At 38.6% G+C, this 12,564-nt stretch overlaps 1 protein-coding gene across 1 annotated transcript; it reads left to right on the top strand.

Moving 5' to 3' along the window:
* The first annotated feature begins 5,683 nt into the window (after positions 1–5,683).
* Positions 5,684–12,564, top strand: LOC149838508 (heat shock protein 90-5, chloroplastic-like). The gene is made up of 18 exons (XM_090006626.1): positions 5,684–6,080; positions 7,145–7,218; positions 7,436–7,561; positions 7,640–7,733; positions 7,856–7,939; positions 8,329–8,472; positions 8,552–8,672; positions 9,124–9,167; positions 9,247–9,324; positions 9,482–9,586; positions 9,698–9,838; positions 10,000–10,092; positions 10,182–10,259; positions 10,337–10,694; positions 10,806–10,980; positions 11,066–11,171; positions 12,029–12,118; positions 12,201–12,564. Exons 1-18 carry the CDS (start codon positions 5,814–5,816, stop codon positions 12,402–12,404), a joined length of 2,382 nt encoding a protein of 793 aa, XP_089862752.1. The 5' UTR covers positions 5,684–5,813; the 3' UTR covers positions 12,405–12,564.

Genomic DNA, 12,564 nt, shown 5'->3' on the forward strand with positions numbered 1-12,564 from the left:
TAGATCCTTCTCACCTTGGGGTTCAAATTCGTATGTAATCATCTTGACAACCTGTTTGTGTTGAAAAGGGTTCCTAACACCTTGCTTCATAGGATGCTTAATGCTCTTGTGGTCTTTGCGTACCACGAAGTGCTTTCCAAGAAGATGCATTCTAAGTGTCAAATTGATGGTAATCATTTTCTTCATATACATCGGCAATGCTTTGGCACAGTTGTTGAGGTTTTCAAAAGTCATTAAGTGGCCTTCTAGCATTAAATGGGATATTCTCCTAATGTCACATCGAATCCTACAATGTACACCTTAGTGACTTTGGGCAAGGTGAGCAAGAAAGACTTGCATATGGCCTACTTAAGTGCCACAAAGGTGAGTCTGAATCCTTCTGACCCAACGAATGCATCCCTTTCTAACCTTAATTTCAAGGTGCTGCATTAATGTTTTCATCATCTAGTTTGCATATGTGACCCTCCACAATGGTGAAAACAATCTTCTCAAGGCCTTGAAGTGTGTGAGATTAAGCCAAGATGTCATAATCTTGATTTTCTTGGATTTTACACATTTTCCTAGTTTGTTCATAACATGGACATGATAGGACATTATAGGGTGCCCTAAGTTACAGGAGGTCTATTGGGTCATGAACTTACACTCTTTCATGGTGATATGATGGTTTTGTTAGGAGGTGAACATGTTCTCAAACTTAATCCAAACCACCTTTCTTTCTTCGTTACTCATTTTCTCTACCTTGGGCATGACAAGGGAGGCCTCTTGAATGGCTCTAGAGGTTTTGAGGGTCTTTACTAATCTCACTTTATCTCCTTCTACCATTTGCATCCTCCAAGTGAATTTGGGTTTCACTTTGGAACGTACCCTTAAATTAGCTTTCTCCTACTTTCATTGTTTGCAAATCTTTAGCTAATCAAGGGGGCGACTAGGCTTCTTTACGAAGGTTGATTTTTTTAGTCTTTTATCCTCTGCCTCTGCCTTGGTGAGATGTTTTTCTAGGGTTTGAAGATCTTGAACCATGAGCTAATCTCATACTTCTTCCTTGGACTCTTTCTCAAATGCATTTACCAAGGTTGGTTTGAGTCCATCCTCGTGCATGGTAGAAAAGTTTTTGTGAAGTGAGGGTCCAAACTCTCTTAAGAGTTTTGTTTCGAATGTGACCCTATTGGGTATCCCATGTCATTGCTCGTTCCATTGGTTATATTCTAAATTTCTGCCCATGAGGAGTTCTATGGCACACCCCTAAACTATTTTGAGAGGATTCATTAAGCTTGTATATCACCTTTTTGCAATACATAACTCATCATGTGAGTTTGTTCCCATGGATGTGGAAAAAAGAGCTTTCGATGCTTGTTGAAGTACACTACTTTGATGTGCTATTGAGTCCATTTGTGTATCCTTGATCAGTCTTTCGGGAACCATGTCAACCTCAACGACAACAACAAGACTGCACTTGTCAGTTTGGTCAACGTGTTGAGGCAATGAGGCTATTTTGCATGTCAAAAAATTGGCACGCTCTTTGAGCATATGTCTACCTTAGGAAAGCAGGTCGAAGCAGCTGATGTGCAGCCTTGACTTTTGCCTAGTGTTGCTGCAGTAGATTCATGATATTTTTAAGGACGATTATGAAATCGACTAAACGATTTCCAACCATATCGTGCTTGGTGTTGCTTCTCTTCTTGACGAATTTGCTGACAAAGGTGGAACTAATTTTAAAAGTTTAGATGAATGAGCATCGTTCGCTCTAATACCAATTTGATACACTCTGATATCACTTGATGTGCTCTAATACCACTTGATACATTCTTGGGCCTGGGTTAAAAATTTTAGGTAGCAAATAGGCTCAGATAGGTCTATATCTAAGTCAATAGGTTAAACAAGGTATAGGGTACTAACAAGGTTAATTAGATAATTCGACACCATAGAAAATTTCCAAATTTTAAGGAAGGGTTCTAGACACCTTCTATTAGGTACGATTGGAGTTTTAAAAGCAGCCAACACAGGGACAGGGAGAACGGACTTGGACAAGTAGCAGGACAGTCCAAAGATAGAATGAGTTTTTGGGATATACATGCCAACTTGTAAAATCAAGATTTCTATAGAGAGATCTCAATAAATCATGATTTTTACAGGGTAGACACTACACATTCTAAGGTGTAATGAGTCTAAATTTGATACTCAAACTACTTACAGATTGAACTTGGTGATTTTCCTAATTCTAACAAAAAACATGGTTCATAAGATTTTTAGTTTTGGCAGATTTGGGTTCAAGGCTTATAAACTAGGTTTGGGGTTAAGGCAAGGTCTTGGTTCAGTTGGCGGAAGGTCAGAGTTCCATAGATTGGGCTTGAAAAGGTCGAGACCGCCATTGTGTTAGAGGTGACAAAACTAAAAATAGAGTCAACATGACAAAAATGGGTCTCACACTTAGACTACCTCTTGATCACAATTAGGCTGAGCTTTCAAGAGGGCTACAAGAGTTTCATGATGTCCAAAAATAGTCTTGGCCGCCCAAGAGGTGGGTCTTACTCTTCTTTGACAATTTCTAGAGGGGCATCTCACAGGTGGGTCTTGAGTCAACTTCTTCAAAAATCGGAACGAGCATCCTAGGTATGGGCCTCATTTGGTCTTTAATGTTAGACTAGTGAGGTGGCACCCCAGGGATGAGTCCTATGAATTGAAATACTTAGAGCTTGGATACTGGATCTGAACTTATCACTCTTGGATCCCTATGAGGAGATTGGGCTTTTGGATTTGGACCAGGCACTTTCACACCATGGTCACCATCAAGTACTTGGACCATTGAATTTAGACCTAGAATTGAGTTCGTAGGAAGTGGCTTGTGTCATCCTTTCCCCCTTAAGAATTGCTCAGTCCCTTGGGCAAGATTCTGAGAGGATGCTTTCAAATAGTGTAATCAATCTCAAACATTAGCGTGTCCATTTGTATTATTTGGCAGATTTTTTTACAACTCTTAGCACCACTGGGCACCCGTGCATCCTTCTAACACATGATCCATCTGCACAAATAAGCTTTTAGATGAGGGAGCTCACTTCCTCGGTGGTGGATCTGCTATGGCCTTCCACCAAGATAAAAAATAGTGAATGGATCAATTCCAAACATCATCGATCGTACCACCATCCATATGACATTTTTTTGTGCTTTTAGTGAGATTTGAACTCGAGACTTTTTTCAGGTCCTGAGGAGCCTTCAACTCATTTACCACTATGAGTTTGTGAACTTCAACATTAAATAGGGACAAGTCCTCATCCTTGTCTATCTCATGATAATTTGGGGCAGGGTCTACGACCCATAGCACCTTCCTTAATTATTCATTCTTCTTGGGCCAGCCAAACTCACCTTTAGTTACTTATAGGGTATTGGGGATCAATTCAAGATCACCCAAAACTGACGAGTGGTGAAGGAGATCGTAGGCGATCTCGACGTCACTAGAAAGTAAAAATCTTTCCAAATAGAAGACCTTTTCACCCAATACTTGTCTGTGGGGGTTTGCTTTTGGACCTTCTTCAATGGTCATCTTTCATTCTTGTAATCTTCCTATATAATTCCTATTGCATGCTTTGTTACCCAAATTATAATTTACAAAAAATATATTCAAGTTGGCATCCTCAATTCGCTGGGGTAATGCATTCATGGCATGAATTCCTAGGTCCTTCTTGCCTTGGGGTTCAAATTCATACATCATCATCTTAGTTGTTCTAACGAAGGGTCGTAAAACCTTGCTTCATACGATGCTTAATGATCTTGTGGTCAGATCATGAAGTGCTTTCCAAGAAGATACATTTTCTCCTTTCAAGTGCCAAATTGATGATAATCATTTTTGTTACGTACATCAGTAATGTTTTGTCATAGTTGCCTAGTTTTTTATGAAAGTCATGAGTTTACATTCAAGCATTAAATGGGCTCTTCTCCTGATGTCACACACATCGGGTTCCACAACGAACACTTTAGACACTTCAAGCAAAGTGAGCAAGGAAGACTTGCATATGGCCTGCTTAAGTGCCACAAAAGTGAGTTTGAATCCTTCTGACCCAACGAATGCATCCTTTTCTAACCTTAATTCCAAATTATTGCAATGTTTTCATCATCCAGTTCACATCCTTGACCCTCTACAATGGTGCAAGTAACCTTCTCAAGTCCTCAAAGAGTGCGGGGTTAAGCCAAGTGGTCATATTCTCAATCCTTTTGGATTTTACACATTTGTCTAGTTTGTTCGTAACATGGACATGATAGGACATTATAGGGTGCCCTAAGTTACATGAGGTCCATTGGGCCATGAACTTTCACTCCTCCAAAGTGATATGATGGTTTTGCAAACCTTGAGAGTCTAAGGAGGTGAATATGTTCCCAAACTTGACTGAAACCACCTCTTTTTCTTCGTTACGCGTTTGCTCGTCTGCTTTAAGCATGACAAGGGAGGCTAGAAGTTTTGAGGGCCTTTACTGATCTCACTTTATCTCTTTCTGTCATTTGGGTCCTCCAAGTGAATTTGGGTTTCACCTTGAAACGAGTATTGAAATTGGTTTTCTCCTTTTTGTTTGGTTTGTAGACCTTTAATTATTCAATGGGTCGACTAGGCCTCTTTATGAAGATTGATATTTTTAGTCTTTTATCATCATCCTTTGTCTTGATGAAACATCTTTCTAGGGTTTAGAGATCTCGAGCCATGAGCTAATCCCATATTTCTTTCCTAAACTCTTTCTTGAATGCATTTACCGAGGTGGGTTTGGATCAATCCTCGTGCAGGGCACACAAGTTTTTGTGAAGTGAGTGTCTAAACTCTCTTAGGAGTTTTGTTTCGAGTGTGACCCCATTGGGTGTCCCGTGGTATTACTCATGACACCAGTTTCATTCTAAATTTTTGCCATTGAAGCATCCTATGACACACTTTAAACTATTTTTGAGAGATTCATTAGGCTTATACATGGCCTTTTTACAATACATAACTCATCTTGTGAGTTTTTTCCTATAAAAGTAGGAGACAGAGCTTTCACCACTTGCTAAAGATGAACAACACTTTGATGCACTCTTAGGTTCATTTGTGCATCTATTATCAGACTTTTGGGAACCATGTCGACGTCGAAGATGATGACAAGACCACTCTCGTGGGTTTGGTCGAGGAAGCGGGTTAGAGCATTTGTCACACAACCTAAACTTTCCCCTGAAGTTGCGGTAGCAAATTTTTGATGTTTTAAAAGCCGGTTATGAAACCGACTATGCGATTTCTAAATACGCACCACTTGATGTGCTTATCCTCTTGGTGGATTTGCTGATGATGGCATAACTCATTTTGAAATTTTAAAAGAAAGAAAATAAAAAATAATTAGTTGGATACATGGGAAGTTGCGAACTCGTTAATTATTACTATTTACAAATGAATTTGGGTCGGGCTAGCAAAAAAAAAAGTGAAGAAGGCAAGAGAGAAAGATTTACAAATGAATTTGGCAAAAAAAAAAAGAACAGTGAAGAAGGCAAGAGAGAAAGATTTACAAATGAATTTGGCAAAAAAAAAAAAACAGTGAGAAAGAACATTTCTCACCTAATCCTATTTTTATCATTTTAAGCAAAAAAGAAAAAAAAAGAAAAACTTGGATTGGAAGTTGCTGAGATGGCTCAATCTCAGCCTTAGAAAACATACCAAAAGAACACAATCCCATCTTCTAGAACCATCCTCCCATCTCCAAACCCTCTCTTAAACCCATCGACGAAGGAACCCTCCGTTCTTCCTTCTCTATATCTCTTCTCGGCTATTATCTCTTGCAAAGCAGACCTCAAAGAACACCAAAGAGTCCATGGCCCCTGTTCTAAGCAGGAGTTTGGGTGCCCCTACGTCCGCCTTTGCTCCCTTCTCTTCCTCTCTTTCATCAACCAAGAGCAGGAAATTCTTCAACTTGACGAGTTTTTGCCCCTCAAACAGGGTCTTCCGGCTTAGCACTTCTGGTCTCCAATGGGGGATTAAGAAAACTGCGTTTGGGCTGAGACCCATCAGATGTGAAGCAGCGGTGGCGGAGAAGGAAGAGGCTGAGACGTCTGGGGAGAATTTTGAATACCAAGCCGAGGTATCTCTTTTGTTACATAATTATTTTTTGTGGGTTTTGTTTTGATTCTCTTTATGTGAGAAAATGTGACTGTTGGTGTTTGGAAGTAGTGGGGGTGTGTTTTTTTTGAAGTGGGTGCTGTTAAATATGTTCATTTCTAATAGGAGGGATTTACTTGTGGTTTTTGTGCAGGCTTTAGGCTGTGTGCTTTGTTTATTTTTGTATTCCTTTGTTTTTTTGTTTTTCCCATTCTACCTTTGTGCTTTCGAGGTAGATACAGAGCTATGTCTTTGTTGGGATTTTATGTAAAAGCTGTATTTCGATTTTCTTGGTGTTCTTAGTTGTTGGTTGCTTTTAGATTTCTTTAAAAATAAAGTTGATATCGTCTGGTTTTGGTTATTCTACTGTCTTCTTTCTCCACTCTTATTGAGATGATGATGATGAGAACGATTATACCTCTGGTTGTCTATTCATCTGGTATTTTTTTCAAGCCAACGCTTTCATCTTTATTGTTTCTCTGGAAATATGTAGTTAGTATTTCTGTTGTTTTTTTCAAGTCATAATCATCATCAAGCCTTATCCCAACTACATGGGATCGGCTTTACGAGTCCTATTTCTCCATTCCTGTCTATCTAGAGCTAAAAACTTCAGTCACTTTAAAGTCTTTCATGTCACCTCTAACTGCCTCCTTCCAAATCTTCAGTGGTCTTCCTCTTTTCTTAGCTCCTTTTACTTGTACCATGTCGTCCTTTCTCACGAGCTCGATGAGAGGTGTTCATGCAACATGTCCTGTCGGTTTTTTGAAGTATGGTGCATTTACTAATTTCATTTCAAATCATAATTTTTATTTGCTTATTGTCTTTTTCTGTCGTGTGTTTGTGCATGTGCATTTTCACTTGCACAATCGTGCATGGTTAGCCATTTACTTGAGGATCTCCATCTTGTTTTCAGTGTTTTGCATTGTTGAACGTCTCATAGGTTTCACAGATAGCTGATAGTGGTAGCGTTCTTCTTTTGATTCCATACAATAATGGGTTCAATTGCTTGATTGCGTTCTTTAATGTCTTATGTGTCGTTATTTGTAGGTTAGTCGCTTGCTGGATTTGATAGTCCACAGTCTGTATAGTCATAAAGAAGTATTTCTTCGAGAGCTCGTGAGGTAGGCGCAGAAACTTATTTAGTGAGCTTCTTTGGTTCGTTTTAATCAGAACGTTGTATTTTCTTTTCCTTAATTTCTTAGATTTCCTGTTGTCCTATCCCTGCATGAACAACATTTGGGATGCTCACAAGCTCTTCAGAACATGTTAATACATGTCTTTGTTTACAATAAATTTAGTGCATATTTTGATACATTTGCATTTTCCCCCCTTGTTCAGTAATGCCAGTGACGCACTGGACAAATTAAGGTTTTTGAGCGTAACTGAACCATCTCTTCTCGGAGATGCTGGGGAACTGGAAATACGTATAAAGCCTGACCATGAGAAGGGAACCATTACTATCAGGTAATACACTCTCTTGCCTTCAGCTTGTATATTTAAGCAAGAAGAGTGGTAGGTTATGTTTGGTTCTTGAACATGCAGAGATACAGGCATTGGGATGACTCGAGAAGAATTGATTGATTGTCTTGGAACCATCGCTCAAAGTGGGACTTCAAAATTCTTAAAAGCGCTTAAGGTAATGATATTTATTGTTATTCTTGCTGATATTATATAATTTTCATCAGTTTAGGTTAGAATCTTTTTATGCTGGTGGTGGAAATCTTGTGAAATTTGATTGCAATTTTTTTTGTTATAAAGGAAAACAAGGATTTTGGGGCAGACAATGGATTGATTGGTCAATTTGGTGTTGGATTTTATTCAGCCTTCTTAGTTGCAGAGAAGGTACTTATCCATTTCTTATGATCTTTTTCCACATTAATTTTTGGTTTCTAGGTGCAAATTCAAGAAATGCTGAGTGATGTATATATGATATGTGTGTAATTGACCGTCTAAAAATCTTGGACATGAATGAACCAGGTGTGACTCAGGTCACCTTGGCATGACAATTTTGACCGCTCCTTATATCCGGTGCCGTGAATTTGTAAACAGTCCTTTTATATGGTTGGCTGCCTTAGGCTTGCTAGTACTTATGAACTCACAGCGTGAGGCTGAGTTGAGCAACCTGGGTGACAGGTTGGCAATCGGACTACTAGAAATTAGTAGGTTGGTGCCTAATCAGAATGGGTTCAGCTTTGTTTGATGTCTAACTGTATCTAAGTTGAATTCTTTAGGTTGTTGTGTCAACAAAAAGCCCTAAGTCGGATAAGCAATATGTGTGGGAAGCAGTTGCTGACAGCAACTCCTATGTCATAAGAGAGGAGACGGACCCTGAGAAACTCCTACAACGTGGGACAGAAATCACACTCTATCTAAGGGTAAAAATCTCATATATTCATGGCTGTTTTACTGCCTTTGTATGGTACTCATTTGAATGTTTCTTTTTTCATCTTGCAGGCAGATGACAAGTATGAGTTTGCAGAACCCACTAGGATTCAGGGATTGGTGAAGAATTACTCGCAGTTTGTTTCCTTTCCGATTTATACATGGCAAGAGAAATCAAGGACTGTAGAGGCAAGTAGTTTCATGACCTTACATGTGTCAAGTTTTGTGGATTTCGTATATTGGTTGAATTAGTGGACAATATGAACTTATTGATTGAAAATAGCATTTTCCATGTGATACGTGTTTGTCAGTAGATTTGTAGTATTCAAAATTGTAGCAGCTTTGTTGACTGTTACTGCATGTCATATTGAGAAAGCTGTAGATACGGGAATGTAGTCATCTTTATGGTTCTCTATTATGACTTGTATATAAGGGGATAAGAATAGAATGGGGTATCGAAATAAGTTAGATGCTACTTCTCAGTTGATCAAATAAACTATAATACCACTGTGCAGATCCTTAAGTGGTGAATTTTTTTTCCTTTTTGTTTTCAATTTTTAGATAAGACTGCTTACTTTTTCCCAGATTGTCTATTTTCTGCTTATGGGCATCTTTTTATTGGGGCAAATGCTTTGTATAGGTAGAAGAGGAGGAACAACCTAAAGAGGGTGAGGAACCAAAGCCTGAGGTAATAATAACCTGAGTACAATCAAAGTAACCTTTATCCAGTCAAACATGGAACTAATATTCAATTCTTGGAATTTCAGGAAGAGAAAAAGAAAAAGAAGACTGTAACTGAGAAATACTGGGACTGGGAACTGGCAAATGAAACAAAGCCGATATGGGTAAATTTGTGGCCTTCTCTGGAATCTTAAATGATTGATCTTTTTTTTTTTTCTTCAAGAGTGTTAGGAAGCAAGGTCATCTGCCTTGTGAGATTTTACGTAAGTTAACGTCTTACTTCTAATATTTTAATTAGCTTATTGGTTTGACCATTTCCAGATGCGCAGCCCAAAAGAAGTTGAGAAAGATGAATATCATGAATTCTATAAGAAGGCTTTCAATGAATTTTTGGATCCCCTTGGGTATACCCACTTCACAACAGAGGTATCTTGTATCCTTGCTGTATCTGTTTTGTAACTTCTCATTGGAAGTCACTTCGAAGTTTAGAACCTTCACTTGAGCCGCATAATAATTTAAAGATCCTGATTTGAACAGGGTGAAGTTGAGTTCAGAAGTGTGCTCTACATTCCTGGTATGGCCCCTCTTAATAATGAGGATGTGATGAACCCTAAGACGAAAAACATACGACTGTATGTGAAGCGTGTATTCATTTCTGATGATTTTGATGGTGAGCTGGTAGGTATTGCATGTGAATCTTTTAGTGCTATCATTTAGTGCGATTAAGTAAAACACATTCTACACTTGGCTATCTTATCATGGAAGAGTAATTGCCAGTTTTCCAAATTTATTTACATAATGATTATCCTCTTAAGTCTCCTCACTGTTACCAATTGCAGTTCCCACGCTATTTAAGCTTCGTGAAGGGTGTGGTGGATTCCAATGACCTTCCTCTTAATGTTTCCCGTGAAATCCTTCAAGAAAGCCGAATTGTAAGATCAAGTTTCTCCTTTTCTATAGTTGTTGCTTTTATGAGTTCTTGATTTGCCTTATTTATCTTTGCTTGTTTTATTGTTAATAGGTCAGAATCATGCGAAAACGATTAGTCAGGAAGACTTTTGACATGATACAGGACATAGCTGAGGGTGAAAATAAAGAGGTAAATTTTGTTCACAAGGGAACCTTGAATTGCCTAGCTAATATGACTTGCCTTCTGAGGGTCTTGTTCCCTTGCAGGATTACAAAAAATTCTGGGAGAATTTTGGAAAGTTTCTTAAGCTCGGTTGCATTGAGGACTCTGGGAACCATAAGCGCATCACACCACTTCTGCGGTTTTATTCTTCAAAGAGCGAAGAGGATTTGATCAGTTTGGATGATTACATTGATAATATGATAGAGAATCAGAAGGCTATCTATTATATTGCAACAGATAGCTTGAAAAGTGCAAAAACTGCTCCTTTCTTGGAGAAACTTGTACAGAAAAATATCGAGGTGTTGTATCTGGTGGAGCCTATTGATGAGGTTGCCATCCAGAACCTACAGACCTACAAGGAGAAGAAATTTGTTGATATTAGCAAGGAAGATCTAGAGCTTGGTAAATAACCTCAGCTATCTTTTTTCCTTAAACTATGAAATTTATCTGATATTTATGCTTATTGTAAGGTTCTGTCAACTATGTCATTACTCACATAAAGTTGTGCATCAGGTGATGAGGATGAGGTAAAGGAAAGAGAAACTGAGCAAGAATTCAACCTTTTGTGTGATTGGATTAAGCAACAGTTGGGAGATAAGGTGGCCAAGGTTCAGATCTCAAAGCGTCTGAGCTCTTCCCCTTGTGTTCTTGTGTCAGGGAAATTCGGATGGTCTGCTAACATGGAGAGGTATATTATCAGACCTGCTGACTATTTTGCATGAAATGCTCCTCGTGATTAACACAATAACGCGTAATTATTTTCCCTTATAAAGACTCATGAGAGCACAAACCCTTGGAGACACATCAAGCTTGGAGTTCATGAGAGGAAGAAGAATACTAGAAATTAATCCAGACCATCCCATTATCAAGGACCTGAATGTGAGCTCTCTCTTTCTCTCTCCATGTTTTTCATGTATCAGAGTTACCTGAAGGAAGCTTTTTAGGTTGGTGGGAAGTGCACTTCTTAAAAACTTGCTTTGGAAGAGCGATACTCCTCGCCTTCAAAACTTCATTGGAATCTCGATTCTCCCACGCTTCTTCCATGCTTCTCACACGCATGGTTTATGCTTTCTATATGCTTTTCTTATGTTTCTTTTTATGTTTTTCATGTATTTTCTCTCACGCTTCTACTCACTTCCTATGTACTTTTTATTTATTTGGTAACCATCATTGTTAGATTTTAATAAAAATTTAACTCTTTTACTGAAAAATCATGAAATATAAGAATAATTAATTTTAGTTCAGTTTTTATTTGCTTCTTGTTCGATTCCTATTCAGTTATTATATTGCTTCATTTTTTATTCCTATTTTGCTTTCAAATTGATACTTCGCTTTCCGCTTATAAATTTTAAAATGCCTGGCTTCTCCCTTGCACTTTTCATATAACCTTGGTTTGTATATTGAGACTTGAAAATTGAAGGATGTGCCTCTCTCTCTTTGTTTATGTAAGCACGTATGTGAATGCTGTTTTGATGGAAGCACTTGTCCATAAAAGTTGTTTCAGCTAGGATGTTGCATATTTGCAATATTTGAGCTTCATTATCCAATCTAAGGGGTAATGTGCAATGCATCATCTTGTTCCAGTTTTCTGGTTGAGGGTGCATGTGCAAATCTATTGGTTTCGGATGCCTGTTGACACACCAAAAAAGCATCCTCTGTTTACGGAATGCAGTTTGTCATACTTTCATCATCTCTTCAGGATTCTGTTTGTTTATTGATCTGTGTTGAATTGATAGGCTGCATGCAAGAACGCCCCAGATAGCACTGAAGCTAAGAGAGCTGTCGATCTTTTGTACGATACAGCTCTGATCTCAAGTGGATTCACGGTAGCGTATCTTACCATTCTGTATTGTTGGTCATTAAAGAATCAAATCATGGTGGTTTCTAATCCTAAATATGCTTCTGCAGCCTGACAGTCCTGCTGAGTTAGGTAACAAGATATATGCGATGATGGCGATTGCCCTAGGTGGTAGATGGGGAAGATCAGACTCAGAAGAGACCGAAGCCAGTGTTCAAGCTGATACTGAAGATGGTCCTGAAACTTCAGAAGCAGATGTAGAAGTCGTGGAGCCATCTGAGGTAAGAGCCGAAAGCGATCCATGGAAGGACTAGACCCCTTTTTCTTCTCGGTGCTAGTGCGGAAAGTGAGATTTTGAATGTATCTATCTTTTGTAGTACGTTGAGAGAGATGCAAGATATGCATAAGAAACGACAAAAAAGAGAAATAATACATGATTTAGACGTTGAATGAATGAAGGAAAACTTTTGATTC

Source organism: Nuphar pumila, chromosome 5, assembly GCF_984573655.1.
Source record: "Nuphar pumila chromosome 5, dmNupPumi1.hap1.1, whole genome shotgun sequence".
In the NCBI taxonomy this organism is placed as follows: Eukaryota; Viridiplantae; Streptophyta; class Magnoliopsida; order Nymphaeales; family Nymphaeaceae; genus Nuphar; species Nuphar pumila.